The sequence below is a fragment of the Xiphophorus hellerii genome, chromosome 10, assembly GCF_003331165.1.
Source record: "Xiphophorus hellerii strain 12219 chromosome 10, Xiphophorus_hellerii-4.1, whole genome shotgun sequence".
NCBI classification, from domain to species: domain Eukaryota; kingdom Metazoa; phylum Chordata; class Actinopteri; order Cyprinodontiformes; family Poeciliidae; genus Xiphophorus; species Xiphophorus hellerii.
The window spans coordinates 12,269,089-12,279,292 of NC_045681.1; the positions used below are offsets into that span (position 1 = coordinate 12,269,089).

The 10,204-nt window shown below is 36.8% G+C and overlaps 1 protein-coding gene across 1 annotated transcript; it reads right to left on the bottom strand.

Moving 5' to 3' along the window:
* Positions 1-517: 517 nt before the first annotated feature.
* On the bottom strand, positions 518-6,513 carry si:dkey-21c1.4 (uncharacterized protein C17orf80 homolog). The gene is made up of 5 exons (XM_032574084.1): positions 6,316-6,513; positions 3,043-4,320; positions 2,731-2,841; positions 2,086-2,202; positions 518-2,001 (listed from the first exon to the last, which is right to left on the bottom strand). Exons 1-5 carry the CDS (start codon positions 6,323-6,325, stop codon positions 1,973-1,975), a joined length of 1,545 nt encoding a protein of 514 aa, XP_032429975.1. The 5' UTR covers positions 6,326-6,513; the 3' UTR covers positions 518-1,972.
* Positions 6,514-10,204: the final 3,691 nt, after the last annotated feature.

The following is a 10,204-nucleotide window of genomic DNA, read 5'->3' on the forward strand; positions in this document are numbered from 1 at the left end:
TCTTGTTTGTTTTTTCATCTATTTCTTGCTGTTGGTTTATCTCACTTGATTTGTATTTGCTTTTGTACAAAAAAAAAAGTTAAACATAAAATATTTATAATTTTGTATGGATAAAAAAACAAAAAACAAATATTGTTTCATGAAAACAAGAAAACACAAGACTGAAAATTATTTTTTTTATTGTGTTGGCTGGGAGGCCAGATGTCAGGAAACGTAGTTATATACATATATAAATATAAAAAAGGCTGTCATTTCCTCATTTGTAGCCAACGTGTGTTCACTACAGCGGCGAGGAGACTCAACAATAAATTCATTTTGAACACAACAAAAGCAGTACCAGTCTGACTGAGAAGCCTCTTCTGTTTCCCCCCGCCATTGCTATTCTGTGAGAGTTTGCAGGCTGGTACTGATGGACTGAGCATGCATAATCACACCATGTGGCAAGGGAAGTGTTAAAAGCAAGAAAATGTATTTGACAGTTATATAGAATCTGTTCATGTACTACTAGGTCAGCATGTTTAGGGTATATGTTAGTCTTTATTGAGTCTAAATCTATTGGTTGCATTTCATCTGATCATGCATTTGCACAAAAGAGTGAGGAAAAACCCTGCCTCATGACACTTGAGCTCTTTGGTTTTAGTAACAACTCAACAGTGACATCTGGTGGAGAGCAGTATGTTCCACAGGCACAATTGTCGAAAATAAATTATTTCTGGACGCTTTTCTTATTGACATGAGGCAGGATAATATTTACAATAGTCACACTTAGATAAAAAAATTTAAAAAAACGAAATAAATTCACATTTCAGGTTTTCTACATATTTACTGCTTAAAACTTTCACAGTTTTAAAATATCTTGTGATTTTGAAGCCATATCTATCAAAGTACCACAGCGCAGCAGTTAACATTAGTGGACTGTGAGCATAAAAAGTCCCACAAAATTTCAAGCACTCAACCGTCACAAAACTGCAGCTAGTTTTGTCACATGCTAATATTGTAAGTACAGAAGTCTTTCTGCTGGCCTATTGGAAAGTATGCATACTCCTTGATTTGTTCTCCCATTTGCTGAAATGTAATGGAAACACAGGTTGCTTTGATAGCCTTCAGGTTATGCTTATCTTTATACTAAAATAAGAAAAATATAACAAGATCTTAAACTTGATTTCTTAACACAAGGAAGTATTTTGGAAATAAAGATTTCAAAATTATTTTCTTGGTTTACAATTATTTTAAAAAACTGATACATCATTCTTATGTTTTTCCATAACAGTAAAATTACATAATTATTTCACATGGTAAAGTTTGAACAATTTAGATAAGTTATTAATATATTTATTTCAAATACAACACATGCTTCAAATGCTTCAGTGTCTTTAAAATGATTGGATGAAACTCGATGTAACACAAGAACTAATTCACCCCGTTATCTCAAAAAGTGAACTGTCTTTCTTAAATCACATCAAAATGACTTTAAGAAAATTATTTTTAGATATTCAAATTGCTTTAGGAATTTTCCTTGGATTTATTACATATATTGTGTTTGTAAAAAAAAATGTTTTCAAGTTTTGTATATATTCCCTTCACTGTAGACTTTAGGCCAGGCCAGCTCATCGTTTTAAAGTGGTTCTCAACAAACTTTCTCAGTTACATAAAATATTAATAAAGACATATTTAAAAAATGCAAAAAAACTTCATTGCCTTCAGCCAGAAAGTATAGATGGCAAATGTATTTGCTTTCTTTGCACTCCCTACTTCATTTAAGCTACATTCACAAGCAGCTGCCTTATGTTGTCTGATCAATAGGAGTCTGTTGAACTAAAAGTAAATGCATGTGTAGCTGAAATGAATAATCTCTTCTTACATCAGTCACAAGTTACATATAAATCCAGTCAAATTCATAGTTGGCGAGACTCAAGTGTATACTTCCTGCTTTTCCCTACAGTCACGATTGTCTTAAATCCTTTGTTTCGCATTAATGATACTTCCTCCAACGACTTAACTCTGAGGAGAAAAGAATATGGACGAATTAGCACATCTACATTTTATAAGAAGGCACTGATAGAAGACACTAATGATCACACTCACTTATATGGGGGTAACTCCAGATGTAGCTGAGCACACAGTAACCTGCCAGCAGCATGCTCAGTCCACCGACGTTGCCTTTCTTTACATCGATGTACCGTCTGTAATACCACAACCAGCCTGAAAGGAAAAAAGCAAAAAGCTGATGGACACATTTTCCTCTATGGGATACTGAAATTTGTGAAAACTGATGTAAAAAAGCACGTTGTTTCCAACCTAATAGCAAGAAAAATACATTTAAAAAAATTATAAATACAGACACGTCTAATGTCATTCTGTTGTGGAAATTAAATGCAATTATTCCATAAACAAACTGAATATAATGCATTTGCTATTATATTTATAACCAATCATTTTATCATTTTTAGCCAAAGTTAGTAACAGTTGACCTAGAAAGTCCAAGGAGCCAGTTGTGGCTTCGGATAATAACAAAAAAATGGCTCCAAATAATATGCTGTTTTAATTTGCAAGGTGGTTTTACAGCATTCTGCATAAAGTGCAGTCAAATAAAAAAAAAAAACATTTTTCTAATCTGTGAGAAGATATGAAAGTTATACACGAAATTCCACAATTTTCAAAACAAAAATATTTTGAGCAACAGGTTTAATTATTTTATTTGTGACGCAAATCGATGTGTATGGCCCTGACCTCTCTCCACCATTTTTACAACATCTCTGGGCCGACTGGGTGTTCTGCTGGCCAGCCAATCAGGCAGCTCCCTCAGTCTCACTTGGTCCAAACTTCGTTGTGTCAGCAATCCTGCGTTTCATAAAAAGAGGAAAACTAAATCTCCTTCACGACACTGGTTTGGAACAGCTTAGAGAGTCAAAAATTACAGATGCAATTGCACAGAAGGCGCAATTGCTGATGTAGAGTTATCTAAAATGCAGTTTCTATGTTTCTAGTGTTCAATGTTAGACCCTCAATAACGAGACCTGGCCTGCTTCCTGGAACACCGACCTTCAGTTGGCTTTTCAGCAACGTTTTTCTTCCCGGTGAGGAGCTGGAAATCTTCAGCCATCCCAGGCAAACTCTGTGTTTCAGCAGGATGGAGATGGTGGCCGGAGAGCAGGTGGGGGGATGCAAATACTGAGAGTAGTCCTCTGTGAGGGTCCACCTTCAGGCTCTCATTTAAGATGGAGGAACTTGTACCAAGCTGTACTTTTGCACATGCTGAAGCTGGCTCCGGCTGACGATCAGTATCTTGTTGAGTTGGTTTAGAGTTTTTCTGAAACAGTTGCAGCTCTTTCGGTTGTTTTCTATTGCCGAGCTGCTTATTTGACTGAGTTGTGGGTGTTGCCAAATAGTTTACAGGGTGTTTTTGGTTCGCCGCTGAAAGCGGGATCAGACCGAGATCAGTTTCCAGCCTGATTTTGCTGTTCAGGCTGTCAGCTGCTGCGATGCGGCTCAGGATGGTCGGCTGGCTGGACAGCCGGTGGCTGGTAGCTCTGCCTAGTGTGGCTTTAACATCTTGCAGGGTAACTCTCATTTGGTGACCACTTCCTGGCTCCACAGACCTCTCAGTCCCCCAATCAGGGTGCTTGATATTATTTTTATTCACATTAGAGTCCAGGAAGTCAGCGGTAGATTTGGTTGTCAAAAGAACATCTTTCACCTTTGGTTCTTTGTTGGCTTTAGTTTCTGCAAGCACTGAAGCAACACTGGTGTCTTTAAATGAGTCTGGAACTGCTTTGGTCTCTGTTTGGTTGCTGGTTCTATTCAGACTTAAATCTTTTGAGGCTGACCTGGTTCCCTTTGGAGTTTCCTTTGCAATATGTTCAGATTTTGCTGCTTCTATCAAAGCACGGAGACTCTTCTTCTTTGGCTTGGACAAAGTAGAGGATAGTGGAGAAGGTGGGGAGGTAGACGGGGCTGTTGTAATGATTTGATCACCCAGGGACTGTTTCTTCTTCTTCTTCTTCAAGGTTGATGAGTTTGATGCAATACTTGATGATGAAGATAAGTCATCTGGTGTTGCTACGTGCACTGGTTTTAATGTTGCCACTGAACCTTTTTTGCTCCTCTCTGATGGTAGATACGTTGCCACGGAGGACATTTGCTCGCTCTTCTTTCCCTTTGAGGTTGTTTTGAAAACCGCTGCAGCCGGATGGGAAGCAGGTTTCTGAGTGGCTGCAACATCCTGTGTGGTTGAAGGTGCTTTAGAGCTCGCTGCTGCCTTGCAGTGTGGAAGGTGACTCTTCAACCTTTTGTAAGTTTTTCCACAGAATGGACAGACCTCTGTGGGCAGAATAAATGACAGTGAGAGACGTTTGAGATGAGTGCAAAGTCAAAGTAACACACAGTCGCAGTGAGGTATGTATATTCACTCATCATGAGTGTGAATGTCATTAATTTGGACTTATCAAACTTTGAAACACAGGCTCAAATAGTATAATAATAATTTATAGCCTTCAACGAGCATTTGGTGTAATTTGGGTGGATATTTGACCATTTTAACAGCAGAAATGGCAGGTTTCCTGGTTATTGTTAACTTGTTTGATCCAATATTAGTTTCTATGTGGCTGGGATCCTTGTCCTGCCAAAACTCAGTACTATAAAGCTCAATATGAAGGCCCAAAATAAAGGCTACTTTTCCTATCTATTTTGTAAAATACCTTAATTAAGTCCAAATTATTATATGCATGTTCATATTTAGGAGACATAAATTCTTTATTTTCATGAAATAGGCTTCCATATTCACTGTTCACAAATGCGAGGGATATTCCAGTTCCTGATCAAATTTCAGACTGCACCTAGAATGCATTATCATCTCTGCAGGTGAACTTAATTTTAGCTTTTCTTAATGCACCTATTCAACCGTTTGTTGTTCAGCATTTAATTACATAACATGCTTTTCTGTGTCTCATCAATGAATCAACCACGATGTGTTCTGGGTCAATTTGGTTATTTGTATTTAAACAGTTCTCAGTGCTGTCAGCCAACAATTGATGAACCGTACCTGGCCATTGGAAGCCTTATTGGTGTAACTGGATGCTCTAGGAGAAAAACTGTCTATAGAACTTAAGTGTCATAAAGTGTTATTTGTTGAGGCAAAGAAAGGCCCACAGGAGCGGAAGCCCTTGGCCACACCCATGCTGAAGATGCCAAACTGTGAGCAACTCCCTGTAGAACCAGATGAGGAATACAACTCGACACCAGGAACTGCTAAAGGAGGCAAGAAACACCCAAGTGTAACTTCAGACTGTCCCCAGGATGGTGTGGAAGCTAGATGACCTGCAAGTAAACCTGCCCACAATGCCAGATAGAGGTATCTAAAATGGACCATCATGTATAATCACAAATTGCATAACAATGTGATAGATAAATCACATCTTTGACAGCTGAGCTTTGACTGAACTATGAATATTTAAATTCACAAAAAGATGTGAGCAGGATTAGAAACCGGTGGGCTTCACTGCAGTTCTCTGATTCACGCCAACAATGTTGGGGGTGTCGAGGAAACTGTTATGCATCAGCCATGCTATCGCTGAACAAGCCATGTGATTATTCAATGCAGAACTGGCCTGTACCTTGTTAATAGTACTCTGACAAGCCGCTACTACTTGAGTAATATCAGTACTTGTGCTTCTGAATGAGTAACACATTTCATATTCATGGACAACAATGCACCAGCATCATCAGGAAACATTTATATATCAAATACTGTGACCTGCAGTTTCTAAAGCCCTGAATCCTATGGCAACCTTGGAGAACAATTGTGCATAGGACTGTAATCTTGAACTCCAGAACCCCAGTGACCTGAGGGTAGCTCTTCATAAAAAGTGGAAAACATTGAGATTCTTTGTTGTGCTTTATTGTTGATAATGTTAGTTTTAATGAGTAAATTCAGATTCTTCAAATTACCATTGTAATATATGGCCAACTTTGATGACATACATTTAATATGCATTTCAACTCATAGGCAAATATCCCAAACTTTTTATGAGTAGTGTATGTTTCCCATGAATTGTAAATCAGACATGAAAGACAAGTTTTTGGCTCTTTTATCAAGTTAATGCAACATTTAAAGTTACACAAACAAAAACAATTTAAATGATATTAACCTGTTTTATTTATTTCAAAGTGACAACCAGGGATGACCTTTTCGTTTCTCACAAGATCTCTTTAGATGACTAAAAATTTTTATGAAAAAGTTAATAGTTCATTCTGTAGATGTAGTTCAAAACTGACAGCTCTAAATGTGTGGATTACATCAGTTTTTAAAGCACTTACCAGAGCTCATTTTAGGCGGTTTTATGCAGCATGCTCCCAAAATGAAGAGAGGGCCATCAGTTTCAGCGGAGCCACTTGTTGTAAAGCACTATCTACCATAACATTAACCAGCGACAATGTAACGCTTTAACACTTAAACACGAGTGGCGTTTTTAAAGTTCTGGCTTCACAACATGTTGGGGAAGGACCTTTTTGGGTAGTACGTGTGAAGCCTGAGTGTAAATACAAACGATCAACGCAGATATTTGGTAGAAACTATAAAGTCTTATAGTTCAACATTAAAATGGTCCTTAGAATCCAATATTAAATTAAAGAATTATATAACGGGTTAAACTCCTATATGAATTTATAAGTGTAGTACATTAAACTGCTTTGATCGCCGAGAGAAACGATACGTGAGCGCATTCCGCCATTTTGTGAGTGGCAAATTCTCAGACTAAAACAACAGGAGACCGTTACTACTGATGAATAAAACACAGAATTTCACTATGAACTAATTCCATTAAATATTTTTAAATACAGAATTGTGTGTTTATTTCAGTGCTATTTGTGGAGCTCACTGGGCACAAATAGCAAAAATGAACATGCCATGTGGTTTCAACACAAATATTTCTGAAGTGGATGTGTCTTTTAGTATTAATGAATTATTTTGCAAAGGATAAGGCATATGATCGTCATCATCCAATAAATATACATGTGTAACACATTGGAGAAATGCAAGTGTCACAACAGCAACAGTGAAACTGTAGGAACATATTTACTGACAAGGTAAACAATTACCTCTTGAAAAACCAACTGCTTGATCAGTCACTTACATTCTATTAAGGAAGCCTGCAAAATTCAGTAAGAAATCTTTAGCCTATATAAAATTATGCAGCAAGCATTCTGATTAAAAGGAGAGGTTATTACTTCAATTCTGGCTACTTTAAAATAAAAAAAAGAAGAAAAAGAAAAAAGAAAAATTCGACTCAGTTTATTTATGAAGCACCAATTCACAACAACTGTTCTCAAGTCACTTTGCATGACAAACAATGCCTGTATAGAAAGGTATAGGCAATTCAATTTAAACATATAAGCAGCTTCATATTTAGTTACAAATATTCCAAATCCTATTTATAAAACTCTGCTGTCATGTTCAATTTATAATGCCAAATAATACAAGTTTCCTGCTGCATAGAGCCGTTAACTATGTAGCAATCCCACATCCATGAATGTGGTGACAATGGAACTCCCTCACCTGCTCAGACTTAACCTGGCTCAACATGAGTGGGCATCAGCTGTGATCGACTGGGGGTTTGAGAAGATAGAGCTGACACACACAAAACACAGAAGCACTGATCCAGGAATACGCTTTATGTTAAAGAAAAAGTAGAGAATTAATGGCAGCAGTAGCTCCTTAAGTGGCTTCATCTAAGAGAGAAAAACATCTAAATATATACACTTTGATCTAGTGGTAAGCTCTATGGATTGGCAAATAGAGTACATTGTTATCACAGCAATATTTACTGTTAATAGGTTTTTTTTACAGGATATATGTTTTATCTTTTTCCAAGATAAAAATATAATGCAAATTTAGAAGTGAATTTATATAAGTTTAAGTGTATTTTGAGCATGCTTGTCTCTTAGTAGTAGCTACTTCATATTTTAATCAGCAGGTATTTTTTTTTATTTCTGTCCAAAGAGCTCCTTTTCAAGCCAAATACTAAAATACAAGTGCTATAAATGGTTTATAATAGTATCTATTTATAATTTAGTGCGTTGTTCACTCAGAAAACCCCGTCCCCATGCACACTTGTGTCTGTCCCTAAAGAAATCTTGCCCGTTTCAATATGGGGGATGTGCTGACGGATTGTTTGCACAGGGCAATAAAGCCGGCATATACTCTTCCCTGTCTAGGCGTGCACTATTTTATGTCTATAGGTAATAAAAGAGAGGCCAGACAGTCAAAGTCCTGTTTGGACATGAAACTTCAACATTACCTTTGGTAGGGTTAGGGCGACTCACACTCACTACTTCCGTCTTTGCGTAAATCCCCCAAACCTGCGAATACACAACGTTATGCGTCTTTTCTAACGCATAACGTTAGAAAAGACAGTGATATCATCTTTTGTTTCAGTTATGTCAGCAGGAGCGTTTCTGATTTCAGTTCCACCAAAAACGAAACACTTTACTACCAATCAAACAGTTCTTCTCCTTTTTTATTAAAAGTTGGAACTAAATCTACTTATGCTTTTTTAAAAGAGAAAGAAAGAAGAAAGAAGCTTCTCTATTTGAGGGTTTTACAAATCAGTACATAAAATCATCTAGTCCTGGAGTCAAAGTTTTAGATTATGTCTTGTGATTTGGATGATTGTTTTGTATATTTATTGTTACCCCAAACACAATTAACCACTCTAGTTTGCAGCAAATGTTTACTGAGTAATTTAAATACATTTGTTCAATTTGCAACCATGTATATTTAGTTCCCTTATCTATTTTCAGTCAACTATTTTTTGTCTTTGGCTTGTGATTATGATCTATTGGTTTGCTTTACTTGTTTCTTCTTTTCCATGAGAAATGGGAGTCTGCCCAAATAAAAGATGGTGGCCAGCGCTTAGAGCACATGGACATAATCAGGCTTTATTTGCCTCAGTTCAGTTTCGATTCTCTGACCTCTTTTTATTTGCTCAGCATTACTTTGCAAACATACATTTTGAGTTATAAGATGTATGTTTACATTTATCATTATGCCAAATAAATCCACATTATCTGTGATAATGTGGATTTAATGGATAATAAAGGCTTTCTCTTCAGGCACAGCAATACATTTATCATTATGCCAGATAAATCCACATTATCTGTGATAATGTGGATTTAATGGACAATAAAGGCTTTCTCTTCAGCAATAGGGCTCTTTGAAGTCATTGAGGCAGAAATATTCTACCTTGTATCAAAAGACTAGAGTTAAATGTGTCTGACAGCTGAGGACAACAGCAGAAAACTGATATCAAACGCAGCGGTAAGCAATATGACTGAAAAAGAAAGCAAACAAGGTGGTGGTGGTGGTGACGGTGCCATGGCAACCTAAATGTGGGCCTGCGAACCTCAATAAATGGAGCCCATGCTGGAAGAAGAGTGGGTCAAAATACCTCCACCACAATGTGAGAAGTTGATGAAATTGTAGTTAAGTACTGGTGCTGTAGCAGCTTTTAAAATACAAAGTGGACGTTTCCCTCGACTGGAACAGAAACTTTTTCTTCCCAATCTGACAAATATTTACATACTTATGTCTCTGCAGAGCTTAGACATTATCATCTTAATTCTCTCACAGGAAATAACTCATTTTTGAGGCTTCATTTTGAGTATAATTTTCGTTAACTCTGAATCAGAATCAGCTTTGTTAGCCAAACTTGTGTACAAAAACAAGGAATTCGACTTCTGTTCCGTTAGTTCTTCTTTTTAATAACTTTCTTAACTCATGTACAATTTTACACAATTGTGAATTTGTTTTTCCAACATCTTACATTTAACTTACTTTCGCCTCATTTAGTATACTTTAGATCCTCTAACATGCAACGTTTGAGAAAATCGGAGGGTTCATAACTGTCAGATTGTGCATTTTTATTTGCAGAAAATACCTTTCGGAGAAGGTAAGAGTTTGTCTCACCAGTCCCCAGGATATTCTCCCCATATTCTTGGAAATCATCGACATGTTTGCGGGGTTTGAAAGCGTGCCCTTGTGATCCTTTTTCAACATTGCTTCAAAGAAGGTAATGTTGAAAACATAACCTTTATTTGCTTCGTTTCACACGAAGTAAAACAGTCCTTTATTTCCTGTTAAGGCTTTAATAAAAGTCTTTTTCTTAAATTTATTCACATCAGTGCATGATGTGAATAAATGATGCGACTT